A 27,911-nucleotide genomic window follows, 5' to 3' on the forward strand; every position below is an offset into this window, starting at 1 on the left:
TGAGCTGGCCTTGCACCGAACAGCAGAATTACTCTCATTACAGACCATATAGCTGTCATAGTATAGGTAATACACTCCAGCAGCAGCTGTCAAGAATATGGCTCACATCCCAAATCACTACACTACAGTAACATTAGGGAATTGACTTTGGGTTAATACACTAATGTACACGTAAGCTGGTGCCAATTGTGTAAGGGCCACTGGTTACAGGCACGTGGTGTAGTCTTTACACAATAATTTGTTTTTGGCAGTTTTTTTTTTTGGGATGACCTGATAACTGTGAGGTGGATATTGCTCAGCATTTGCGCAGTAAAGTTCATAAAATATTTGGTTTATTTGTTAGTTGGTGTTTTCACAAATCATAATCTGTCACATTGAATAAATGAATAAAAAAAAAAAATAGAGATGCTCCTTGTTATACCGTTTATGTTGCAAAGTGCCGCCTGACTTTTGCTAAGAAATCAAACATGACAGAAGAAGTGTTATTAGTGATCAGTGTTTATTTAAACTAGAATAATTCCTGGATTATCAAGACAGAAATACAGCAGATCCATTTAGTGTCGTCTTTGAGGCACACAGGAAAAGATCATTGCCAATAGTGAGTGACTATCATTTCCTACCAATGCGTCTGTTAAATACAATAATATATTCATATTATAGAAAAGTCAACAAAATCTTCATTCATGAAAACAATCTAAAAAAGAGAGACATCAGTAGATACGTGAATAAGGCTGGAAAAGATACAGTAGGTCCTTACACAAAGTTACGGTTGACAATTTTGGCATCAGTGGATAAATCCCTTATTTAAAAAAGAAGCAAACACTTTCTTATGAGCAATATCGGTGGCACTGCTTACGTATCAGTAGTAATATGTATTTATTTTCAAACAAGATAACAGAGAGGGTCATACAGAAATAAATTGATGATTTGATTAAAAAAATTATCAAACACCGACTATATGAAGACAGATTAGGCAAAAATAATAGCTCGTAAGAAAGCGCCTCAAGTGTTACAGAAAATAATCCTTTACAAAATATAAAAACTAACAGTTCAATAGTTTTAAAAGGCCACGATCGAATGAATATTTGAAATGCATGACTGGCTAGTTAACGTGGAAACAAACGCTTTTGCAGTTGAGGAGGGCCCCAGAGTTAGGCTCTGTTAAACCACGCTGCTCGGAAAGGAACGCTGCTGCGACCAGGAGGGACATTTTCTGCAAAGTGCTCGTTTTAGTCCACAGATCTTTACAGCACTCTGTGGGGTGTAGCACCTGGTCCACAAACAAATGCACATTGAGGGAATCGGCGTGGAAAAAAACTACAATGTTTTAGTCCCAAGGAGTCTGTCCCACACTAATTTCCGCAATCTGCGTTAAAATTCCCATTAGTGTCTCTCGGAGGCTTTTTCTCACAGCGCTGTGATCTTGAAGATGTAGCTGAGACTGCAATTTGAGTGCCTAATTACTTCAAGAAACCTTGGGAGTGTTTTTCCACCCTTTGTTTACCAAAATGAGATCCTCAGATGTGAAATTTGATCGCGTGCCAAATTTGCAAAGCAAAGAACAGAACCTATGGGCTATTTGAGTATGGCACGTGGTGAGGAAGTCACCTCCTTCACCCACCCACTTTTCTTCTTCTTCTTCTGCTTCCCCTAGTACGGCTCTGCCTTTAGACTTCGATATAGGCAGCATGTAAACACCATCCCTATGACCTGTGGGGATTGGATGGCGGGGAAGGAAAACATAATTTAGGAAAAACTCCATGGATACACATTTATTTTCCTCTTTGTTTATGTGCAAGCAAACTGTTGAAAGGGTAGAGTTTTTATGCTCACCTGTACACAGGCGATCCCAACACCCACCGCCCCGATGATCTTCAGATGGTCCAGGATGAATTTCTCCAGTTTGGAGATGCAGCCACCCTAAATGAAAAAAAAAACAAAAAACAAAGAGTGTCTTCATGTTGCATCAGTTGCTGTGGGAGTGTCGCTGGAGTCTCACTGCTACTCTTAAACCACACAGTCTCAATGCTGACATACGGAGACACGACAGAAATACCGATCCAGCCACCCTCACCAAACAAAGTCAATCCCGTCGACAGCCCCCAGCACCCTTCATCCTCTCACCTCCACCTTGTAGATGTTGGATGGGTGGTCCCTGAGGCCGCAGAGCTCAGTGGGCGTCTTACAGCAGCTGTCAGGCACCTTCCTGCCTTTTGCGTAGAGGGAGCGAATCCAGACGCTGTCTTCCCAGTCGGATGAACTGTTGCTGCCACAGCACTTGAACTGACGGGGAGACAGACACACGTTCTATCTTTAGAGGGCAGAATTTGGATGGTAGCAAATAAGTATAAAAAGACAGTTCAATATAAAACATTAGAAGTCTGTTTTGCTGTATACCAACGGATGACATTTTGTAATACTGCACTTCACTAAAGAAAGACGAGCAAAAGTTTGTGTAATTTGCTGAAGGACTGGTTTGAGATTTTGGGCTTCTTTGTTTTCTTACCAATAGTTATGTGAGGATACCAGTACTACTTTGATATTTGTATGGTAAACAAGAAGCTACAGGAAGCTCTCGGCAAGAAATCGAGTTAAGTGTATCTGTGAAAAGTCCAAACTATTTTTTGGGGAAAGTTGAGGAGAAAGAACAAAGAATAAATGTTGACCTCTGACAGCCCGGGGCATCTCATACTCATAAAAAATTAACAGAGTGAAGTCTCGACTGCTGCTCAGATTTATCCGTTCCTTCATGTGCCGTCAACTGGTATAAGCAAAAGAGAGGGTAAATTACAGCACAGGCTGCAGGCAAGTCCACCCTGCTTAGCTGAAGACAGAGGGGACTGGAATCACATTTGTTTTGACTCGCCCCCATCACCAAAATCTCTAATCTGATGGGATGATAGGTTACCAAAACACTGTCCAATCACATGTGAGTCCATGTGGCTTCTGCTTAGAAGCTCTGGTTCACTTATAACGTGACAGTGAGGATGCAAATACATCCAGTTTTCCAATGTATTTGGGGGTCAAAGTAAAACTGCACTCTAACTGTAAAAGTATGGCTTTCTGGCTTGTAAAACTGGTAGATGTATCCATCCATCTATCCATCCTGGTTGGCACGCTGACACTTACCTCCTGCTGCAGCTTGTCCACAGCCCTGGTGATGTGCTCATGGCCGCTCTGTTGATACTTCTGGGTCATGGTCTCTCTCAGGTTCTGCTTCAGCTCCTCGTTCAACTGTTCGGACACACACACACACACACACACACACACACACACACACACACACAGATATATTCACTAGCAGCCCCAATACATATAGCAACACTCAAATCTCAGGCCAGCACAGAGCATGGATGACCAAGTGATGAAAGTAGTTGTAACTGTTGACTGTGCTACTGATGAGATTTATAGCACACAGAGTTTAAACGCTCTCCTGACGATACATGTCATGGACTGTAGGTTCTAACAACAGACGAGCAGATAAGGACAAAGCCGGGGCGAAGGCAGAGGAAGACGGCGTTTCTTTTGTTTTGTTTTGTTCTTTAGACCAGTGGCAGAAAACGCTTACTGGAGGAGCGCGAGGTCTGGGGGGCTCAGTTTCTATGGCAACAAGCCAGCTGGGAAACCACTGTAAATCAAAGCGTGAAGGAGATATCAAGGGAATGAATGATGAAGAGAGGAAGGGTGGGGCGGAAAGAGATGAGACATGGAAGGTGAAGACAAAAGGAAAGGAGAGGATGGGGGGGGGGGGGTATGGGGGGGAGGTAGCTGTATATTTTACCTGTTGACAGTTGACGGAAACACTGTGGCGGCGGGGAAGTAAAAACAGCAATTCAACATTCAAAATGGCTCAACAAGTAAAAACAGCCGGGGTGTGAGTGAACGGCATTGTGGGCCATTAACCACATACGAATCAAAGCAAACATGAGTTCAAGCATCTATTCAGGCGATGGCTGTGAAACTAAAACCAGTTCCAGCCCAACCTGGACCGGCTCAGGAAAAGTAACAGCAGCAGCCGTTTAGACCTGCAGAGACTGACATGTAAAAGGTGCGCCATCTACAGGTAAGGAACTGAACAGCATCTGCTGTTTTGACAATGGTGTCACGTGAAGGCAACAACTGCTACAGCTGCAATATCTTTCTTTTTCATGGCTGGTTTTTGACATCTTTTACATTTTAAACATACAAAATATAAAAGTATGTAGTATGTAAAAGTATATATTTTCTGCTAAACACTGGTAAGAATACTACCGTTCAGAGCATCGTAATGTGTCTTCAGTTCACCATAACTGTCCTTTTCGTTACTTTGGAGAAAGAAGGACTTTTTAAACTGACTATGACCAAAAACAAGCAAACTATAACGTAAGGATGGGATATGAAGGAAGAAAGAAAAAAAACAATCGCATTTCTGTTGTTAGCTAGTTAAATTGTTTGCTTTGGACAGGTAACTATTTCTACAGACACACTGAGCTTGTTAATTAAGTGCCTAACAAAGCTTAATGTTAATCTCAGAAAACATTTTTCTGCAAAAAGATTGCAGATGTAGCACTCATTACCTTTTATTGGTGGAAAAAAGTTTGGCAGTTATTACTTTCTTTGCCTGAAAGGCAACACTGATGTGTTTACATCTGCAGGTCTAAACTGCTGCTGCTGCTGCTGCTGCTGCTGCTGCTGTTACTTCCCTTTTTAGTCTCGCATTGCCAGACCTTCCTACACAGCGCTGCAGAGGAGGGTCTGGCTAGTTCACACTGCATTCTGGGATGGGAAAAAAATGTGCTCTGGTTTATTGGCATTTCTTTAAACCAATCACAATTGTCTTGGGCGTCGCTAAGCCCTGCACACAACGACAGCACCTCTGCAAAATAGCCTTGGAAAGGAACTTGTTTTGGTGGAACATGTGTACGTTCAAAGGGTGTTCTAGTTGTGCAACAGGAAACTCTGATTGGACAGATTGCTAAACATAAATAGGTGAGTCTGTGAGCAATTACAAGGCGGATCCACAAGGTGTTTGGCATCTTGAAATAAAAAGCAAATGTAAAGTTCTCAGATTACCAGAGAGAGAAAAAAAGAGGAATAATAACAAGGGATGAAGAACAGAGGGATGGAAGGAGAGTGGCTTTGGAGATTTTAGCAAAACGTAATTAATGCAACAATCTTTTGAAGCAAGTAAAGGAGTCAGAGCTTCAGGAAGCAGGAGAGCGCCGTGGAGCTCAGCGGCTGCTCCTGTTCAGACGAGTGGTGTATTATGAATGAGGCAGTTCTAATGAAAGCAGTGCACCTCTACGTTAAAAAAAAGTCCTGTTGCTGAGCTACAAGCCACCAGGCTTTAAGACTAGTCGGGCCGGGAGTGACGCTGGTGGAGAGCAATCAGTCATGGTAATATTACACGAGTCAAAAAAAAAAAACACTTGCCGTGCAGGCAGTCATAATTCCGATTCTTCACCGGTCTGTGCTGCGTTCCGGCTGCGCTGCGGTTTGGTTCCGTCCTCCGCCACGCGCCATACCACACCGGGAGCGTCTCAGAAGCGGAGCGTCTTGCTGCCCGACTCGCAGATGATATTGTCTCTACAAGTACTTTACAGAACAATCACGTGTTTATTAAGCTAGTATCTACCTTCCACTCCAAGCACAAGGAATTTAACTCCATGCCTTCTCTCTTCTGGTGTTGTCCTTAAAAAAATAGATCTGTGATGTGGTTGTATGTTTTTCTACCTCCAAGATGAATCTCTCCTTGTCCGTGATGTTGTAGAGGAGACATGAACGATATTGGGGAGGTTTTGGTAAATTGACCAGATAGTCTCGCTGTTTCACTGCCTGCCTGGTTGACCCAAAGCCCAGAGGCTTGCGTGAAAGTAGACCTGGCGTGTATCTTTAGCGGAGCGGAGAGCCGCTTCACGCACGCTTCTGGGACGCGCCGTTGGTCGGCTGGTGGAATATCAAGCGTTGACTTGAATGGCAGCGATTGCTCGGGGGGTGGGGGGGGCGCGGCGCCTTTCGGGACGCAGCGGAGACGCGCACGGTGGAAAATAGGGGTAACTCTACACTGCAGGTTTTAGTCTAGTTTTTACATCAACTACAGCACATGAAGGAAGACAAGAAGTAAAACTGTGTGAATTCTGTAATTACTTCTAATTCTGTAGTGCTTGCTGCAGTATTTTAGCTCTCTTTAGTCATTAACCTGTGTCAGCAGAGTTCTTCATTTCTTTGTTTTTGGAAGGAACAGCTCTGTTTCAGTGTAGTCTAATCCAAAGTCATAACAAAATGCTCCTAAATGATTCTGACACAGAGCATTCAGCCTTGTTATGTGTACTACTGGAGGCATTTTCCCTTCCATTTGGACTAAATGTACCACGAGTAATATGCTCAGTAATATGCTATTATTTTTATTTTTAATGGGCTTTCTGATATTTCTTCCCAGCAATCTGATTTATCATGCTTGTTTTGTCATGGAAACTGAAACAGTCTCATTAACTCTTTTGACTACGCGCTCAATTAAGAGGCAAGCATGCTCTATTGATTTTTCTAGTACATCATATCTGCTATACACATAGACATCAGATTAGAGTATCAGATGATGATTTTCTGTATCATGGTTTACTTTTTTTAACTACAGTGACAATAATTGGATAATTGATCAAAAATAAGAATATCAAAAGAAGAAAAAAAAAAAAAACAGTACTCATGAGATTCCCTTTTGTAATCCGCCCAACACAATTCAGTTACGACTACATTATTACTTAAAACAAACCCTTAAGTCTTCCCATATCGGTGAGCCGCTCCTCCGTCATTCCACACGTACGACCTAACGTACGGTACAAATCCCAGGGCGCATTGTAAAATACATTTGAAAGGACTTTTTTTTTTTTTCATTGGCTTGAGAGGGATTACCTGCTGGTAGTAGATATAAGCCAGGACGCCAGCCAGGATCTCCAACAGGAAGATACACAGCAGCAGGACAAAGTACTGAGGACACAGGAAACAACAGAGGAGAAGAGAAACAGTTAGTGGATGGTTATGCGATGGAGCGACAGGTAGCTTCAAAGTCTGATGTGGAAAGTCACACATGCAGCGCTGCAGGAGAGGTAGTTTGAACAAAAGGGAAACATATATGGCTGAGGTCTAGTTCAATTATATTGAGCTGTTAATTCATAGGGCTGGGTATCGTTCAAACATTTTCAATACCGGTACCGATACCAATACCGTGAATTCGATACTGGTTCCTAAACAATACTTTTTCGATACCAATTCTATAAATCAAAAAGAAATTACAACATTACGGCACAAATCTTTTTATTTATTTTTCAAATCCTACTACGTGAGCCCGTCTCTCTGTGTAACTCAGAGTTTGTTCTGCCTGCCTCTAAAACGTGTAGCGCTCAACAGCCAATCAGCAGCATTATTAGATCTTGGTAGAAGCATGCTGCATGCTGATTGGCTCACTGACGCTGATGAGATTTACTCCTTAGGTATTGAAATATGGCATTGAATGACGAGGCATTTTTCGATACTCGATACTTCAGAGGCAATTCGGTCGGTGCCTGAAAAGTATTGAATTCAGTACCCAGCCATATTAATTAGAAATAAAAATATTGGTAAAGTTGGTCCACTGCAGGTGTGTACAGCCATTTGATGTAAGGAGAAAGTGAGAACAGACAATGCTCGTAAAGACATTTGGACTGCCTGGGCTAGGTTTCCTGCTGATGGCACAAAAGCACAAATGAAATGAAGGAGCTGCTCACAGATAGAAATAAGGATATACAAGGACGTCAAACAGCTCAAAACATGTTGCTGTCTCTTTGTTAACTTTCATTGTTAACATTTTTTGGCAGTCACCGTGTGACGTCTGAAGTACTGTATTATTTCTTTCTGTCTTTTATTAGTTAGTATAAAACACTTAAACCTGAAACTTGTTTCTTTGGAAACAAGCTGTGAACGCATATTGGTACAGTGAACTTGTAAGCAAACAGTTCCTCATTTACACATCCAGCTGATGTTGTGGATTAAACTGCACTGTACAGGTGTAACTGATGTTTAATAGCAGTGCATAAAACGTGAACAACCGTGCCAGCCCTCACAACAGATGACAAAACTTAAAGCTAGGCAAATTGAAGTAAAAGTGCTGTGTGTTTTATTATGGTGATGTGTTGCTCCTGCTGTTGTTTTAATTAAAGCCCTAAACTACAAAACTTTAAGTTATTGCTCAGTGGCACATCTCACACTCTTTGTGAGGTGTGCTGCTCAGAGTTTATCGCGGTTATCTGATTCGTGACCGGGCCCATGGGAGTTAGAGAGAAGGTCTGCAGACGTTTTCCGCAGAATGAAAGACAAGAAGAGATGTTATCAGATCAACAACCTTGACCCAAATTCCTCTGGCCTGATGCTATCAGAGAGAGAAAAGCAGGCCGGTAAAGTGCACTTGGTCTTTGATTTGATAGCGTTGGCTGATTAGACCTCTGAGTGGCTCTGAGCCTGAATGCTGAACAGGCTTGTGCAGACAGATGCGTGCTGATGTTATGTTGATGGTTTAAGAAGCATGGCGACAGAGATAGATAATGAAAACATAAGAAAGTCAGATTAAACAATTGAGCTTTTGCCAGTTAACAAGGTGTGTGAGGATTTGATCCGACCACAATTTATACTGGATCCTTAATGTCAAGATACGGTGAATTACACTTCTCCCATGATTTGATTACATTTGATATGGGGAAGTTGCTGATACATATATTTCCATATAAACATTTTTGTTTTGTATTAATAGTTATTTAGAATAAATATGATACTTTTCTAGTCAAGTTTTTCATCGTTACGGTCATATTTGATAATAGTAGTTTTTTACTGTTAAAATGTTCTGCCTTAGGAAACGTCTTTATCACAACTCTTTAATAACAATATTTGAAGTATCCTGGACAAAACTGTCTTTAGGTAACGTCAAACAACTACCAGCTAATAAGTGTGGTGTGTGGTGGTGGTTGTAGGTATGGATGCTCAACAGAAACGTATCTAAGCAGGTGGTCAGTAGTAAATTAATACAGAAAATCAAACTGCCAGTTTGGGATTGTGGTTCACAGGTTCTTAGTGAGCTCATTTTTATATGCTAAAGTAGGCCAAAGTTCAGCCATAGCTACGTTGTTAGCTTCTAGCAAAAAGTCAGGCACTGCTAGGCACTGTTAGGCGAGGACACTAGTGGTGTGTCTCAGCATAGCTGTCTTACATGAATATTTTTTAAAGTAAAAAGAAAAAAAAAAAAAAGTGATTTCTTTTTTTTTTTTTAATAATAAAAAAAATATCGATAATGCCTTTTTAAAAATCGATACAGTATTGCAAAATAAAATATCGCAATACTGTGTACTCATTTTTTCTTACACCCCTACTCTTCAAACTAACTAATGTCTTGCAAACATCTGAACAGACAAATCTTTGGGGTTGAAGCTGAAAACAAGGACAACTAAGTTAGTGGAAGGTCAGTTTTTCTGACTGTACTATACTTGTAATCTTTGCACTATGCTTTCTCTTTCACACACAAAAGCATGCTTCTCAGGCTGATCCCACACGGACAGTGATGTGTTCAGGGTGTAACAGGGAACCTGTTGTTAGCTGTAGAGACAGAGGCGGCTAAATTATAGACTGCAGTGCCTCCAGAGGACTCCTTATGATTTCAGGCACACTCCCATTTACTCTCATTTTACGTCTGAGCTGCGATTCTTCTCCCGGGCGACACAAAGGCTCAGTGTAATTACTGCAGAAAAGGACTCTCAGCAGGTCCATGTGTACAAAAAGCCGTGCACTGGCTTCAGGCTTCCAGACTAAACTACAAAATGTCTAACATCACTTGTGACTCATGACTTATCTTGCTGGGATTGTTAGAAAATATTGAACAGCTTCTTTGGCCTTTTGTGTACATAAAGGACCAACATTATACTGCAGCGTGGATACAGTATGCAGCTCCGTTGTGGATGGTGTTTCTATTTCAGACTTCATTAGAAGTGTACTGCTGCCTTTACAATTACAGTCACACTGAAGGTAGGGCTGCTCCATTATGGAAAAAAATCCTAATCACGATTATTTTGGTCAATATTAAAATCACGATTATTCAACACAATTAAAGGTGGTCTAAGCGATGTTGCTTGTTGACGTTCAAAGTATTTACCCCCCAACCCGCACCCCCAAATCCTTCTTGTCGGTTATTGGCTGGAACAATGTTTATGTTTGGTGGTGCAGGTTGGCGAAGTTTGTTTTTGTTGGCGTTTGTGGAGCCTGGGCTGTCTACAGAGACCGCATTTTTTTACAGTGTGTTCAGGGGACAGGCAGCTAGCAGATAGTGAGGAGATGTTTGCTGTATGTGACAATAATGTTAAAAAAACGCGTGACATCGCTTAGAGCACCTTTAATCATCGTGTTTTGGAAAGATGTTGCATTTACTGAACTTGAAACAGTTAAATCAACAGTGAAAACACCTTGAACTGTGAAATTTCCCTTCATACTTTTCCTGTTTAAACTTTTTTTTTTTTTTTTCTCCATTCAGAACACAAGACAAAATTAAAGTTGACTTGCAAAACCCAATGTGCAAAATTAATGTTTTTTTTTTTTTCCCCTTGATTTCAGTTTTTGTGATTATTTGGAGCAGTAGCGATTTAAATTTTGATTAATTGCACAGCCACAACCTTTGGGCCGTATGCTGAACTCTCTGACCACATGCAGCTAACCAACTGGAACTTTAAACTGATTTCAACCTGATGCAGACTCTATTAACCTGTGTCCAGCAGCTGGTGATCACCACACTGACTTCAGCATGGTGTCTGACTGGCATTGAAGTGTGTGTTTTCTTCACACAAAGTGTAAAAACTGAACTTCCTTTCCCCAGACACTGCAACATGCTGATCTTCATTACAGCGAAGCTAACAACCAGTGTGATCGATCAAACAGTCACCTGCTGAGATGAGTCATAACTTATCACCTCTTCATCACCTAGACGATGCTTTAATACGGCGCCTTTGCTGTCTTACTTAGTGGCTCTGCTAGTTTTCTATGAAGCCTAAGGTTATGTTTAATAAAATTGGATTCATTTCTTCTGACATTAACAGAGGTGCCCTTAACTTCTAAGCAAGGACTTTTATCAATTATTCTGTTGATTATTGTCTTGAAAAATCAATGAATTATTCAGACTATAATTTGTCAGAAAACAGTGAAGACTGCCGGTCACAATTTTCTAACGTCAAAGTCAAGATCATATCTTCAAATAGCTTGTTTTGTCCAAAATCCAATTTTTTTCTTTATACACAATGGTATAAAACAGAAAATCATTGAATCCTCTCAACAGGTGGTGAAGACATACGCACCATATTAATGCTACATTCATATCTTGTCAGATTTAACCAGTGTTGGACAAGTTACTTCCAAAATGTAATACATTATAGATTACTAGTTATGTCATTTGAGAGTAATTAGTTATATTACAATATTACTGTCTCTGAATTGTAATGCGTTACACTACTTTTGCATTACTTTTGAGTTACTTTCACCAAAATAACAGGGGAAGTTTGATTTGGCAGCTAGCTTGTGAATTTCACCACCGGATCAATAAAGTCTCCTATTTATCCACTTTAATACATCATAGATTATTCATATTTTGTATAATCAATATAAATATGCAAAGTTACTAAAGCTATACAAAATAGATAAGCAAAACATATAACAGGCAAGTAGGAGAAAATGAAAATACTCAATTAAAAGTACGACATTGTTGTAAAATGTTTGTTTATAGCACTTGAATAAGAAATTCATGTTGTTTAGTTTAAAACACTCTAAAGGAAATGTTCAATTATAGTGTGATTAAAACTCACTATTTACATTATTTACAGTACTTGATTTACAGTTGATTTGTGAAAAGGTAGCCTACACAACCTTATTTAACAGTAATTTAGTTTTACTGCGAAATGTCACAGGAAGTGCTTTTATTTTGAAGTAGGTTACACGGACGTTGTCTGTTGTGTAGCCTACTCTTGCTAGCTTACTGAGATGCAACATGTCCGCCAGGCTCAAGTTGTTCACTTTCTTGTTTGTAAAACTGCAACATATTGAACAGTAAATGGTCACAGTAAAAGACAAGCGCTTTTGGTCGTCATTCGAAGCCATTCCACTACAGGCATAGTTACTCTCCACGGCTGATAAAATGCAATGATATTTACGTGTAGCAAGCCTCAACATTAATTCCCGACATGTTTATATCTGTCAGCCGCTGACGTACTGTCACCTGTTGGGACATACATGCTGTCCGTACCGTCTCTTGTTCTGGCTCTGACCACGGGAACAGAAACAGGACAGCTCACTTCAACGCAGCGTAATAACTCCTGAAAATGTGGTGAATTCTTTAAAAAAACAATGCACCACTAAATGTTGCGTTAAAATGCGTTGTAACTCGCGTTACTGAGATTGTAACGAGTATAATATTACCGAAATGTAATTAGTAATGCGTTATATTACTGCGAACAGCAGAAAGGAATACATTACTGTAATTGCTGTAGTTACTTTTGTAACGCGTTACTCCCAACACTGGATTTAACGTTAATGATCCTGGAACATACTGCATACTACCGTTCATATCAGCATACTGGTAGAAAACTACACTAGGTATGAGATTTAACTGTGGGCTCACAGGTTGCAAATATGTTAAAACAAGTAAGGAACTCTGCACAAAATTCATAAAAGCCAGCAAATGTAGTTAGGAGATATTACAAAAAATAAATCAAATAAAGTCGGATTCAGAATACAGGCAAGAGATGTCAGCTACAGTTTTATGGATGATTTGAAATTCATAAATAAAAGATTTTGAAGAAAAAAACACACACACACACACACACACACACACACACACACACACACACACACACACACACACACACACACACACACACACTCTTACTCTCTCTCACACACACACACACACACACACACACACACACACACGGTCAACCTGACTGTGTTTGTTATTCAACACCGAAATGAATTTAAATGGGTATTTTAATATCCTATTTCACACAACACTCACTGCTGTGCCCAGACATTTGTATCCATCTATTCTGCCCTTGTTGAAGCCTAAGAGATTGTCCTGAGAAATGAGCGATAATCATAACTAAGTCATGAAAGACTCATCAGGTTGCAGAACAGGCAGACAGCGAACGACGCAGCCTGACAGAAGCAGAGATCTCTTTAACCTTAGCTTCTGCTTGCAGCTCTGCCAGCCTGTTGCCTCATAGAAATAAACATTCAATAGAAAGAAAGTGAAACACAAAATATAGTATGATAAGTAAAAACAAATACAAAGCGAAATGGAGAGAAAATAGAGGCGCTGAGTGGCAAGGAAAAGACAGATGGTGAGACAGAAAAGTGGTGGTGTTCCTTTTGAGCATTTGTCCTTTCCATGTCCTGATTGATACAAATAGTTATCAAATGCAGTTATTTAGTGACTTTTTTGAAACAACATCCTACACACTATTATCATTCTATGCAAATGACCTAATGTAAAGTACCCCGACTGTATTATTAGGTCCTAAATTGGAGCTGAAACAATCAGTCGACAGACAGAACATTGAAAACCCCAAACATGGGTGCTTTTCTCTTCTTTATACAATTGTAAACTTAATACTTTTTGATTTTGGACTGCTGGTTGGACAAGAAAGTGAAGACATCACCTTGGGTTTTTGACATTTCATAGAGTTAACGATTAATCAGTTAATTCAGAAAACAATCATTAGTTGGAGCCCTATTTTATGTAAATATAATGAATTCAATTTGTAACTTTATTGCAGATAAATTATCTTTTTATTAAATGGGACACACAGAGAAGGAGGGCGGACAAAGAAACAGACAAAAGAAAGACAAAAAGCAGATGAAGACAGCAAAGACAAATGGATAAAGTGAGAAAGACAGAAAGAGAATGAGAGAGAACTAAAGAGAGCCTGTAATATGGCTGATGAAACTGCATGAAGTCAGTTTCTCCACAGGTGGATCCAGCCTCTGTTAGGACTGCTTTCCATTTGGCTCGGTCATTTGGAAGGAAAAAGGTTTCTCCCTCCTCTCCCTGAGTCATTTCACTGTTCTGTCGCTTTTCTCTCGCAAAACAATGAAGCTGTGTGTTTGCAGACACACACCACACCCCTCTTCCTGTGGGAGAGATTTCTTCTTGTTCTCTTTGTCTTACTGACCTCGCTCATACTTTGCATAGTACAAACATCACTAACAGCCTTAACAAATATGGCCTCCCCTTTAACCCTCCTGTTGTCCTCGGGTCAAATCTGAACCATTTTCAATATCAGAAACGTGGTTTCTTTCAACCAAATTTGAAAATAAAATAACGTGGATGGTTCCATACAACGCTCCTCACAAGTTAAATAAATGATCAGTTCACTACTTTCATTGAATTTGAGTGTTTTATTCAATTTTATAGCATGTAAAGAAAAATTGATAATAGAACGTTGAAAAACATAGGAAAAAAATGTTAAAAAAAAGCACAGAAAAAAGTGACAAAAACATTGGGAAAAGTGACAAAAAATGTGGAAAAAAAGTGACAAAAACGTGGGGAAAAGTGACAAAAAGTTACAAAAAAGTGACAAAAACATTGGTAAAAGTGACAAAAACATCAGGATAATCTTCAAAAACATGGGAAAAGCTTAAAAAAAAAAACGTCAAAAAAGCGCAGAAAAATATTGACAGAAACTTCGAAGAAAGTGACAAAAGTGTCGAAAAAGACGACCAAAACGCTGGAATTTTTTTAACATTTTGACCCACAAAAACAAAAAGTTGTATGGTCAACGGGGAAGACAACACAAGGGTTAATCTAAAGGCTACTGCAGTTAGTTTATCTAAGCCTTACCGCTGCAGATATCCTGGTGATGCTATGGCTGGATCAGTACGTGTGTGGTTACAACTTGTGAGCTTTAGGTTACAGGACACAGCTGCTCTCATGTACTCTCAACAGGTACCAGGCACTCACAGGAAAATAATTACTCTACCTCTCTCCCCCCCAGCACCCTGCCCTTATGTTTGCCCTCTTTAACAATCTCGCTAGCCTCTCTCCTTGGCGACAAGTTCAGTCCGTCACTGTGATTCATCGACCTAATCTCAACTCTTCCGGATGCACCGAGCGTTTCAAAACGGCACAACACACAGGACAAGAGGTGGTGAATGCATCCTGAATTTACACACAAGTGCTGAGTTACAAAACAAAATGATCTGGGGCCTCATTTATAAACGTGGCGTACGCACAAAAGAAGACGTACGCCGCTCTCTACGCAAGAATTGGGATTTATGAAAAGCAAACTTGACGGGAAAATGTGCAGTCCTCCGCGGACACTCTGACCCAGGCGTAGGCACAGAAACTAGGGAAATTAGAAGCAATGATAGCAGATGGATGAAACACGTATTTGTGTAATGTAGGGCTGGTGTCCCAGACTTACATGAAAGTACGTAATTACGACAACTTTGTGTTAAACATTTCAGTCATTACAAGTGATGAGGTAGACAGTTGTTGCGTGATTTGAACATATTTCTATGTGAGAAGTTAAGTCTGTACCATAACTTTGTTCTAGATGCTATTCTTGGCTTTTAGGAACGTCTTGCTACTTTATGAATACTACATATACTGTAAATACATGGCTGTATTTTGACATCTGCCTTAGCTTAACCTTAAGATATCGGGCTGTGCCAAAATCTCGTGGACTCGTCTCTGCTGAAAAGTGGATAATGCCGCAGATGTTCTTGCAAAGCTTATATGACACAAACATTTGAGCTGCGCCCACAGTGGTGTGCATGCATAAACTTACCATGTTGAAATTTGTGGCTTGAGGGCCTGAACAGTTTGTGCATGAGTAAATAGTACAGTGTTTCTGGGTGTTTAGTGCCATGCAGGTCTCTGATGGCAAATCCCTCTGCTGTGTACAGAGTGTGCCAAATCAAATATGGGCACACACGCTCTAATGTATGAAGTTTTGTTTTGTCTATACTGAACCCAATGCCGTGGTGTGTGTGTGTGTGTGTGTGTGTGTGTGTGTGTGTGTGTGTGTGTGTGTGGCACCACAACGTCCTTCTAATAACCTATTACTTCTGGCAGTTATATATGGTGTCCCACATTTACGTTTTGGCTTATTCTAGGGTGGAAAAACAAAATCCATCCACATGCCAATAAAGAGCACAGTGCCCAAATACATGGATGTACATCCTACTGAGGAATGTGCCATCCCGCCTGTTTTTAGTGATATTGTGTGCACAGAATCAGTCTGTCTGTCATTGGATGTTCATTTCTGAGTCTTTGGAGGCTTCACATCTGCTTATTATCACCACCACATGTGGAGTTAGCCATCTGGCTGGAGACAGGACAGAAAGATTGCCAGTGTGCAAGTTACTGCTTCATATCAAACGTATCAACACAATAACAGGCAAATAAAAGACAAATAAGAAGCCTGTGTGATACAGAACGTGTTTCCTTTGTTTTGTCCCTGGGCAGGTAGCGGTCTATGGTAGCCAGCAGGGACAAACTTGGTGAGACTTGGTGAGCGGACAGGCAAGTTACAATATTTGTTAGTTATCTCAACTCAAGTCTAAACTAAAGATTGTTGTTCATTTTTAATCAATAATGGTGACTATGGCTGTGATTGTTACATCTTTTATTTTCACCTTATGAAATTAGTTTTAGCATTAGTTCTCATTTCCAGATCACGTGATGAGATGAAAAACCAGCTAACGTTTCGTGCTCTCTCCTTTTCTGCCATGTCTTGAAGAGCCATTCGTGAAACTACAACTGGTCATAAAATAAAGTTCTCCAATGAGGGGTGTTGGTGGTGGCAAGAAAGAAAATCACTGAAAAAGAATGCATATATCGCAAATTCTTACTGTCCCACTGTTTGGTTGAATTGGGTTTAGGTCGCACAGAACAAGTGACTTCTTTTCACACACAAGTGCTGTTGTGTGCAGCGTCACTCATCTCTCTACCCTGACGTGATCTCTTACCACTCGCAGTAGCCTCCTCTGCTCCTTGAAGGTGGCACAGCAGCCCAGCACGCCTGTTACCATGACGATGGCTCCAGCCAGGACCAGTATGTAGGCGGAGGCAGCGTAGGTCTTGGAGGAGAGAAGGCTGATGTAGTCGCTCTTCTCAACCAAGGTCCAAACGCCCACCGCCATCACGGCGCCCCCTGCCAACTGGGAGAAGAGCACATGGTAAGAGTCCGATCTCCGGCAGTGAGCGGTACAAAAGAACTGAGACTCTGGTCCCCAGCGACGGCACACTGTAGAATATAAAGGAGGCAAAACCTGAGAGTGACAACGAGGTTTAAATTATTCATCACCCAAGTTGGCTTCAAGGTGAAAAAAGGAGGCATCTTGTCTGTAAACATTCCACTTGACCCTAAGATGAATTTGCTGCACAAATCTGAATCTGAAAGCCCAAGAATATAAATGTATTTATTTTTATGCTATACTACAGGCAAAAAGGACTATAGCTCTCATCTGGAAGAAAATGGAGGCACCAACAATTGGTGCTTGGATCAAGAATATGGCGCAATGTATGTCCATGGAGAGATTAACATATATATTAAAAAAACAAATTGGGGGTGTAAGAAAAAATTGTTAGATTTGTTAGAAGTTGTAATGTAAAGTTACAATGCAAAATCAATAAAAAAAACATCGTAAAAAAAAAAAAAGTGACGAAGGAGGAGAAATGAATGTCTGTCAATGAATGTGAACTAATAAAAACGGCCCACCACTGCCACACAAGATAATCTAATCTTGCATTAGTTCATGCTGCAAGATAATTGCGAATAAGCCGAATGGAGCGGATAAAAACTGTATACTTAGCTACAGCTGCAGCAATTAGTTGATTGACAGAAAATTAATCTGCAACTATTATGATAATCAGTAAACTGGTTTAGTTAATTTTTTTTCAACCAAAAATGCAAAACATGCTCTGGTTTCATCTTCTGAAATGAGAGGATCTGCTGCTTTTCTTTGGGATATATGGCAGTGTATTTAATATCTTTTTAATAGTTTAATAATATCTCTTTTCCAATAGAGTTTTGAACTGTTGGTCGGACAAATAAAGCTAACTGAAGACATCTTTGTGGGCTACGTAAAATTGTTAATAGCATTTTTTTTCACTGTTTTTAAAGACTTTTTTGTTTTTTAGACTTAACTCAGAAAAAAATAATTGGCAGAATAATCACTGTAAATAAAATAATAGTTGTAGCCCTAAACTCTGCTCTTATTTTATAACTGTCTGTTGGAGAAAATGTTTTCAGATGCAGGATTGTAACAACTTCAGAGGAATCATATGGTTGAAAGTCTGAGGAATTATAAACCATCAAGTGAATCCTTAAACCCACAGGATAGAATAATCCAGCATATAACTGTCATAGTCCGACATCTTCAGAATTATCTAAAATAACGCTTTGAAAGAATATGAGGGAAATGAAATCAATAAGATGTCACTGTGATGAGTAGGCGGATGGTGCAGCACTGCAAGAGAAATCTGTCATAGTGCCAAAGCCGTCAATCTAACATCCGGCCTAATTTAAGATTTCATTTATAAAAAGGGAATGGCTACAGAGGCGGAGACACTGAGTCAGACTGTACCACACCCAGAGACAAGACAGTGTGGCAGGAAAACACAGAACAACAGTGTTGAGCAAGATATTTCAATCAACACACTCTTTATTTACTATTAAAACGTTTGTAATAGTAACCACAGGGCTTTAAGCAGGAATTCTGTTCTGTACTGTTCTGTTGCTTCCATTACAACACTGGATATGTTCATTTATTTTAGTTGTATTACTCACTTCCATTACAGTTCATAGGTGCAGTTCAAAACACAACCTGATCATTTAGCAGTCCACACATGCCCACTAACTTGATGTCAGAGGCCTACAGACTCAACGTCATCCAAAAAGATAATAACTTTTTTTTTTTATCATAAGGGCAATTGTTGTGCAGCAGTTGCAGTTCAAAGTAGTAAGAGCGCAAACACATACATACACACATATACATATATAAAGATTATCCATAAAGTGCATACCAAATGTCAGTGATTCTCGATTCTTTTGCTCATGACCACTTTATCAATTACATATGACCTCGTGTCACCAGCTGCAGGTGAGAAGATTCCCTTTAAGAGACTTTCAATTTATTACAAAGGGATTGATTAGAGAGAGACTATTCATCATTTTATGTAAGACATATAAAGTTGAGATTAAACACTATTTTCAGTCATAGTAAATTGTCAATTTAAGTGTTTTTTTTTGGTTTTGTTTTTAACAAAAAGCATCTCACAATTCTCCAAAAATCCTCTTGGCTACCCACAGAAAAATCTGTGTTTGCAGTCATCATGATGCTTGCTGCAGCTTTACCTGCTGTTAAAACTCAGTGAAGCACAGGAATTAGTGTAATTTAAACTTTGGCGGCCTCCAGTGGCAAAAGAGGAACAAACTGCAACATTTGAAAAGAAGTTAATGTGTTCATGTCAGTGCACTTTTCCATTTATTAAACCTACAGGTGGATTTATTTTTTCTTAGCGGGTAAACAGGCTGAAGGTGAAGTGAAGAAAAATGTTGTTTGCACTTCTTTAACTATTAATGGTAGCTGAGGGGGTAATGATAAAATCAAGTCCAAAAAAGCTCCAAAGTTACATATGTATTTAATTATTTTTCTGCAGTTTATTCTAATCTTTAATGCAGTGTCAGTGTAAGTTATCACTGATGCCATAATGATATCCATTATCAAAAACATTGCTGCTACGTGGCCGGGTTGGCTCAGTTGGTAGAGCAGGCGCACATATACTGCGAGGTTTATGCCTCAACGCAGCGGTCCAGGGTTCGAGTCCGACTTGAGTGAAGATTTCCTGCATGTCTTCTCCCCTTTCTCACCTAGCTGTCCTGTCCATTAAAGGCAGAAAAGCCCAAAAAAATAATCTTAAAAAAAACAAACAAAAACATTGCTGCTTAAATGGCAATGCACTGCTCAACATTTTCTTCTTGGCTTTGAAGATTACAAGGTCTGTTTATGTTCACAAACATGGCAGATTAAGAAGTTCATTTTCCATCTTCAAGTCAGACTTATGTGGAATGTGCTGTAGCTGTTGGAGCATGAAATGTCTGAAATGTAGACTGTGTTCTGAAAGTGTTTTATTAAAACCAAAATTGTAAAGAATTTCAACATAAAACCTCAAAAAGGTGGAAAATGCAACCCCCTACTTAAAAACAAAAACATTGAAAATAACACAAACTAAATTGATTTTTCAGGTTTTATTCTTTATAGTTTTGATAAGTTGATGAACCCAAAGCCAACATAGCCAAACAAATCCATGACTGTACTACGGACGTCCAGATCCGATCACGTGATCGGAAATCGGGCCCGATCACGTGTTTTCAGATTCAATCGGAATCGGACGTTACCTCCCGATCAGGACTCGGATATATATGTATATATATTCTCATTATTTTTTAACACATCTATAGTTATGCGGTGGCACAGAGTTAGACCCTTTTGACTCCACACAGAAACAGCAACGCGTGCGGCATGACATCACTTTGTTGCGGAGACGCTATTGGTTAAATGCCGGCAAAATAGAACACGGAAGCAGCTTGAAGCGGAAAGCGCGAGTATGTCTGCGGTCTGGAGGTATTATAAAGTTGAATTATTATAGAAGTATCGGATCAGGACTCGGTATCGGTAGATACTCAAAATCAAATGACTCGGACTCGGGGGCAAAAAAACCTGATTGGGACATCCCTAGACTGTACTATTGAATGCATTACCAGGTCTGAGGAGGAAGGACCTGAAGTTTCCTCAGAGAAAAAAAAAAAAACATAATATCCCTATAGCAGCAGCCTACATGAGCCACAACCCAAATAAGGGCAGACAAACAGAAGGACGAACAACAATCCATCTCATCTTGCCGAAACGCCTGTAATGCCTAAGCATTGACTTTTTTTTACTCCATTTGGTGTCTTGAGTCAAAGATTCTATCACGCTGACAGTACATCAATAGAAAACAGGACATACCTGAGGTAAATGGACAGCTGCCATTCAGCAAAAATACTTTAGATATAGTGTCGAAGTGTGTTAATTAGGTTGTCTGGAGTTTAGTCCAGAAATACTTTGCATATACAGTGTACAATAGCGGCGATGCATGTATTTGGATAATACTTTTCACTAATTTAATAATCACAAGAGTCTATGGAAATAACTGCAATATCCGGAAATATCCATATGGTTGTAAGTCTGGCACTGAAAAGGTTCAGTATTGTTTTGTCTGCCAGTTTGACAGAGATCTGATGCTTTGGCAGACAGATGACTATACCACATATGGGCAGAGCCCAGAATGAGAGACACACTCTTCCTTTTCTGCTGCTGCGCTGATGTTTGACTCTTATTTCACACAGAACATCCAAATGTCAGTGAAATCAGTTATTTGTAGTGCTTTCCTCCTGTAACACCACATTCTTGATACTGGAAAGTACTGGAAAGGGAATTAGGCTTTGAATGCATCCTCTGTGTCCTCTTGAAAAGTTTGCAACTTGGCTTTGATTCCATGAAGTGAAATAGCAGCAGGCATTCATCTGCTGCCTGAACAAAAAAAAAAAAAAGGCTTAGTTGGAGGGTTCTGAAAGAGTTTTATCAGCTAATTCTCCCTATGTATGCCATGTGAAAAACACATTTTCATGTCGATACGAGGACATATTGTGTGCATGTGTTTTACTGTCCTTTTGTTGTGAAATATACCATTTTAGAACTTGAAATATCCTCTCCTTATCTTTATCAGGAATAGGGTTGGATGTGTTGTCTGAATTGCTTCTACTTTAATCAATATCAGTTTGGCCTGTTCAGGGCTTTGATAAATAATTTAGACCTCTGTGTTGATCCCCCTGGCTTCTTCAACGCATGAGTTAAACGGATTTGTTTTCATTGGGTTTTAGGACACATCAGAACCACTGACAACACTGTCAAGTCATGCTGACATCTCACATCAACACAGACACACAGGAATGGAAATGAGGTAAAACATTCTAGGTAACATTGTCATGCTAAATGCATCAAGCTAACACCTCAAACAATCCATGAAGTCTATTCACGTTCCACATGAATGAAATTTGATCGGTTGGGTACGTCATTTTGAAATCATACGAATGGTAAAGTGAAAAGGATAATTCATCATTTCAAACCTATCAAACGATGGGCCTTTTATTTCAGACTAAAAAGCAGTCTGATTGGTTTTTAAAGGTCCTATGACATGCTGCTTTTTGGATGCTTTTATATAGGCCTTAGTGGTCCCCTAATACTGTATCTGAAGTCTCTTTCCTGAAATTCAGCCTTGGTGCAGAATTACAGCCACTAGAGCCAGTCCCACTATGAGCTTTCCTTAGGATGTGCCATTTCTGTGTCTGTAGCTTTAAATGCTATTGAGGAGAAGAGAGGGGGGGGGGCCTGGACAAACTGCCATGCTTAGCTCATTTGCAGGCCATGTTGTCTCTCTCTTTCTCATGGGCAGGCCAAATTCTCTGGGCGGGCAAAGCAGAGAAAGGGGAGGTAACCTTTCCCCTTATGACATCATAAAGGAAAGATTCCAGATTGGCCCATCTGAGCTTTCATTTTCTCAAAGGCAGAGCAGGATACCCAGAGCTCGGTTTACACCTATCACCATTTCTAGCCATTTTCATGCCATGGGACCTTTAAATACTACTTCATCCCTGCACCCATCTTGATGGGAGACATCATACCGTTTAAAGGGAAATCTGGTTTATTACCATTTGGATTTTACTTAGTTTTGGCCATCATTTCAGTTGTCCGTTGTGATGAAATACTCACCAAAGTAGTTGCTGAGATCTGAGAACACGACAAAACCACTATAACGATCAGACAAACAAACAGGCAGGTTGTAAACAACTTTGACAGATTATCTAAACCACTTTAATTGGAGGTCAAACTCGAAGCGATGCAACCTGAAACATCACAGGAAATCTGTGTGAGAGCAAAACTACGGCAAGTACAAAAGTTCAAAGTGGAGCCAGGTCTGTAAAGTGTGATGCATGCTCACAATGAAGAGTTTGGTTAATCATACTATAGCTCTCCTTTGTTTTCTCGTCCAAACACAGGACGTTTGACCAACCAAAGGGTTTGTTTAAACCTACATTGTGTCATGTTTTGAGTTGATTCTTAGCAAAAAAAAAAAAACTTTCTTCTTTCACAAATATGTGCTCATTCATGTGTAATTACTTCCACCAACTAATCAAAGTATTCTCGTAAGCGTAGAATCTGACATTTAGAATCATTCAGAATACATAGGAGCGACTCACTCGAATGACGGCCACCATGTTGCGCCTCCATCTTTAAAATGCATTAGCCAAAGAGGGACATACCTCCGCCTTTCGCCCTCTTACACTCAGTGACAAATGCCAGGGGGAGATTACTCACCAGGGAAGCGAAAAAGAGAATTAGAACGACAACGCGAGAGGAAAAGCAACAAGACCAAAGTTAATATTGGAGTGGCTAGAACAGCTGCGTGTGAACGACGGAGATACTAAGAGCTAATTTCGGGTTCGGCCACAGTAGGAGTTAAAACGAGCTCGGAATGGGAGGGGCTAGAAAGTAATATTCAGTTGGTTGTCATATACAATTTCACCGCTAGCTGGGAGAAATTCTTACACAATGTAGCTTTAACACATGTATGATTGTCTTACTGCTTGTGTTTCTTACCCCCCCCCGTCTGACTCCTCACATGTCATGACGTCATCTCAGCAATTATCTTGGTGAGTAAAATGTTATTATAACAAGTAAAAATGATGGCCAAACCAGAAGACAAAAGAGATTTGTGAAAAGGTATTCCGATCAAAAAAGTTGTAAGACACGCCTGCATTTTGGAAAGCACGCAGATGTTTGAGAAGCACTTCAGACCAACACAAGCACTTTGGCAACTGAATCCCTCCTTCCGGGTTTACCACGCCAGAATGGAAACTCACCCAGAAGAGAAAGTTGAAACTAAACAGGAGGTATTTCAGGCAGATGGTTCCACACGTTTCCTTTTTCTCCTCATAGACCCCCATGCTGCAAAAGACAGCAGATTTCAGGTCAGTTATGGCAATTACAAACAGTAGGAGTCATTTTACATACTCATAAATACATACTAACACTTGCTAAATCAGCTCAACAAAAATCAAAGCATAAGTGAAAAACTGTACAAATCAGAGTGAGCATTTGAGCAAAAAATGATTTGATTTGATACCCCAATCCTACTTTGAAAAGTCAAATAAACGCCGCAGATTTCAGAGATAACAGATTATGTTAAAAGGCTTAGCCTACTAGCTTGTTGAAGGACGTAAAGTCGAGAATATCAAATTGAATGAGGGCTGCAATCAACGTTTTTTTTTGTTTTAATCATTGATTGATCTGATTATTTTCTCAATTAAATATTTTCAATGTACTGTACTGTATGTACAATGTACTATGTGAGCAGCTGAAACCAGAGAATATTTGGCAATATTGCTTTAGAAATAACTTCAACTTAGTCAATTAGGAGAATGGTTGCAGACAGAGCTTCTGTTGATTGACTAATTGCTGCAGCTCTAAATTGAATGATGTCCCAGTGACTCCATGGTCATATGAAACAACTCTCAAAGTACAACGCAGGCTAGTAGTTGGCAGTGAGGATACGGAATTACAGTTTTAAAATAAAAGCCAACCTATCCTTTTTTATAGTGAGCTGCTTTTAACAAATGAGATGCTACAGGGCTAATGCAGAACATGGGGGAGTAAGCATTAGATCAGCAGTGTAGGCAGAATCAGTGAGCTGAGTTATTACATGTGTATGCAGAGAGATCCATGACTAAGCACTGAGTAGGAGCCAACATCTAATGCTTCAGCAAAGACGTCTACTTTTAACAGCAGTATATATTAAGCAGGGTGTGTTTCATAATACAAGCGAATGTCACCTTAAGCTATTAACCTGTACTTACACTGAATTGTTAAAAATGTCACTCGTTGGTTATTTTAAGCAGTAAATGAAAACAGACTCAAGCTTATCCTAACAATCTCTGTATTTAAACCACAGTAATCAACACTGTATTCAAATTTGACCGTGTTTTTTAACCACAACAACACCAAACACCTCTCTTGAGTTTGAAGTTTGCAAGATTTATAGATCCCATCATAGAACAACACTTGCTACTGGCTGCCTTCATGTAACCTTCGTTCCCCTAGTCTCACATGCTTTTTTTTTTTTCCTTAACCCCACAATTTTCTTGGCCTCGCTTGCCAGTCAAGCCCAGACTCGCCCTCCTCTGACTGCTTCTTATCAAACCCTCCTGACTCTCCCGTCTGCATCCCCACCCCCACATCTACTACTACTAATGCACTGCATGGATGAGTGAGTACGGCTGGGCTCTGTCTGGTGACCATCTGTTATAGCGAGACCACTTAGCGTGATCTTGCGAATTAAGTTCAAACAATACTTAATTGACAATTCCTTGTTATCTGGAACAAACTCCCAGAAAACTGCAACTCTCAGTTCTTTTAAATCAAGGCTGAAGACCTTTCTTTTTGATGTTGCATTTCTTTAAAAAATTGTCAAATTCTTATGCTGCAATTTTATTTTATATAGTATATAGTTTTTTTTTTTGTTTTTTTTTAATCATTTTTTAACTGCTCTTTAATTGTTTCATGTAAAGCACTTTGAATTGCCCTGTTGCTGAAATGTGCTATACAAATAAGGCTGCCTTACCTTGTTTTACTTTTTAGGAAACAGCTGAGTCAAGACAGAGGTTTAAAATGTTTAGCATTGAAGAACAATAGAGTTCCACAATTATGCATCTTATTATCTTTAGTTTATTCCAGGATGTGCTATCTTTACTCAGGGGAACATTAAACAAGACCGTTGCCTGGTGAATAAAGCCCAGATATGTCTCTCTCTCCACACTCACCATATATTGCACTGAGTAAGATTATGGCTGTCTCGTCTACCCTCAGAGATTACAGTGGTGAAATACTGTACTTGGAACAGGTCCAGGTTGTTTTTTTTTAAATCTGTATAAGCAAATAAATGTATTTAAGTGCTATAGATGTTGCAGGCTTAGTGTGGAGACATAGATTTAACAAAAACGTTGATTTTCATCAACAAGTTGTCAATGTTAGTTTTATGTGTTATTAGAAATGATCGATGAGTAATTATGTGTAATTAGGGTCATTTCACAATATTCAGACCAAAAAAAATCCCATTTAATTCTCAAATACAATATTTTGACTTGACTGTTAATGTAACGTTAGTTACCGGACTGTAACTTTTTTTTATTTATTTTTTTATATTTATTTCTATGATTGATTATGATATGATGATTATGACACTAAACCTACTTCGACCAAAATGAAAATGTTTGGATTTGAATACATAACCCGGACGGGAACAGATGGGAAGCTACAGAATTATATAGCTAAAAACCAAACCAAAGTCATCTTACGACAAACTAATGTTAAAAACTAATTAGATGAGGCACGTTTAATGCTATATTAATCACACCTGTGGCCTTTAGCTGATTGAAAAAAGCAGGTTGTCTAACTAGTTGCTATGTAAAACTTACAGTAAAAATAATAAAACTGGCCATAGCGAGTATATTATCACCTAGCTAGCACTGAGTCCAAGGAAAAGTTAGCTAAACATTTCCATTACAAACTGTCCTACGTCTCAGCTTTAAAACCACTGGAAAGTAACGTCCTCTTGTGAGTTTTGTAACGGGTTTGAGTTCACAATATCTACATATAAACCTTGTTATAATAACGAAAGGGTAACCTCTTAATTAATCTACAGGACTAATGTTACACGCAGACATTAAAATCACAGTTTTCTGCTTCATCGGTGGTTTTCAACTGACGTCACAGCGCATCTCTTCGCCCGGTGTGAGCTAACGCTAAAGCTTTCACTGACGCCTGGGCTGCTGTGGGGGGGGGGAAAAACACCTATTTTATCGAGACGACCTACTTTAAAAAGTGCCCAACAACATAGTAAAAACATGTCTAGTATCGGAGCTTTCATAGAAAGCTGTCAAATGTTTCGGCTGTATCGTAAAAAGACGACAAACCTGCCTTGCCTGCTCAATGCGACACCGCAGAGTGGAGCTAACGTAACAACTCTCCGACCACTTCCTGCTTTCACTTACCTTCCGTATATTTGCTCTTCTTATCGATATAAAGCGATGAAATGTGTAAGAAATATTGCTATATGCCGTCTGTTTTCATTCCACTTTCCTCAGATAAAGGCCTCTCCGACAGCGGAATAGGGAGTCACAAAAATCAAATTGCTGAGCTCACGCACTGAATGCTGCTGCTGCTGCTGACTCCACCCAGCCGGCCGGCCGGGGCCACCTTTCATGTTTCTAGGTGTGTTTTTTTCTGTCCCGGGGCAATGCTTCTGTGATGTAAACATACACAGAGGAGAGATTTATGTTTATTTTAAGAATATTCAAATCAGAGTTATATTGATTAGGACTTTTTATCCACACCATCAGCATATTAGCCTAGTAGCCGACAGATGTTTCATGCCAGTAGGTATTAACATTCCTATTACATTTGAGCTAGAACATTTCCAAAAGGCTGAGATATGGACATATATGAGATATGGAAAATGTAGACTAATCAGATATTTTACTTATTTTAGTAAACGTAGCAATACGACATTGTAAAAAATACTGTTACAACTATACGATCTGCATTTATTTTACTTGAGAAAAGTAGCCTACAAAAGTATCAAAATATAGCCTACTGTGTACCAAAAGTAAAAGTAATCATCATGAAGAATGTATATCATATTATATTATCAACTATCAATACTGATGCATTAGTGTGCATCACTTTAATGTTGCAGCTGGTAAAGGTTGGGCTAATTT

The 27,911-nt window shown here is 39.6% G+C and overlaps 1 protein-coding gene across 1 annotated transcript; it reads right to left on the reverse strand.

Moving 5' to 3' along the window:
- Positions 1–480: 480 nt before the first annotated feature.
- Positions 481–27,428, reverse strand: LOC116043429 (CD151 antigen-like). Its single transcript, XM_031290081.2, has 8 exons — positions 27,186–27,428; positions 24,000–24,084; positions 17,002–17,193; positions 6,889–6,963; positions 3,130–3,234; positions 2,125–2,283; positions 1,834–1,920; positions 481–1,710 (listed from the first exon to the last, which is right to left on the reverse strand). The coding sequence occupies exons 2-8, from the start codon at positions 24,081–24,083 to the stop codon at positions 1,651–1,653; spliced, it is 762 nt and encodes a 253-aa protein (XP_031145941.1). The 5' UTR covers position 24,084; positions 27,186–27,428; the 3' UTR covers positions 481–1,650.
- Between the last annotated feature and the right edge of the window lie 483 nt (positions 27,429–27,911).

This window comes from Sander lucioperca, chromosome 3 (assembly GCF_008315115.2).
Source record: "Sander lucioperca isolate FBNREF2018 chromosome 3, SLUC_FBN_1.2, whole genome shotgun sequence".
Taxonomy (NCBI): Eukaryota; Metazoa; Chordata; class Actinopteri; order Perciformes; family Percidae; genus Sander; species Sander lucioperca.

Excerpts from the sequence above, each read along its gene's own strand:
- LOC116043429 (XM_031290081.2), bottom strand. The coding sequence starts at position 24,083 with ATGGGGGTCTATGAGGAGAAAAAGGAAACGTGTGGAACCATCTGCCTG. Across the intron at positions 2,284-3,129 it reads TGGACAAGCTGCAGCAGGAG|TTCAAGTGCTGTGGCAGCAA; the intron begins GTAAGTGTCAGC and ends TCTCCCCGTCAG. Across the intron at positions 1,711-1,833 it reads TTGGGATCGCCTGTGTACAG|GTCATAGGGATGGTGTTTAC; the intron begins GTGAGCATAAAA and ends CAATCCCCACAG.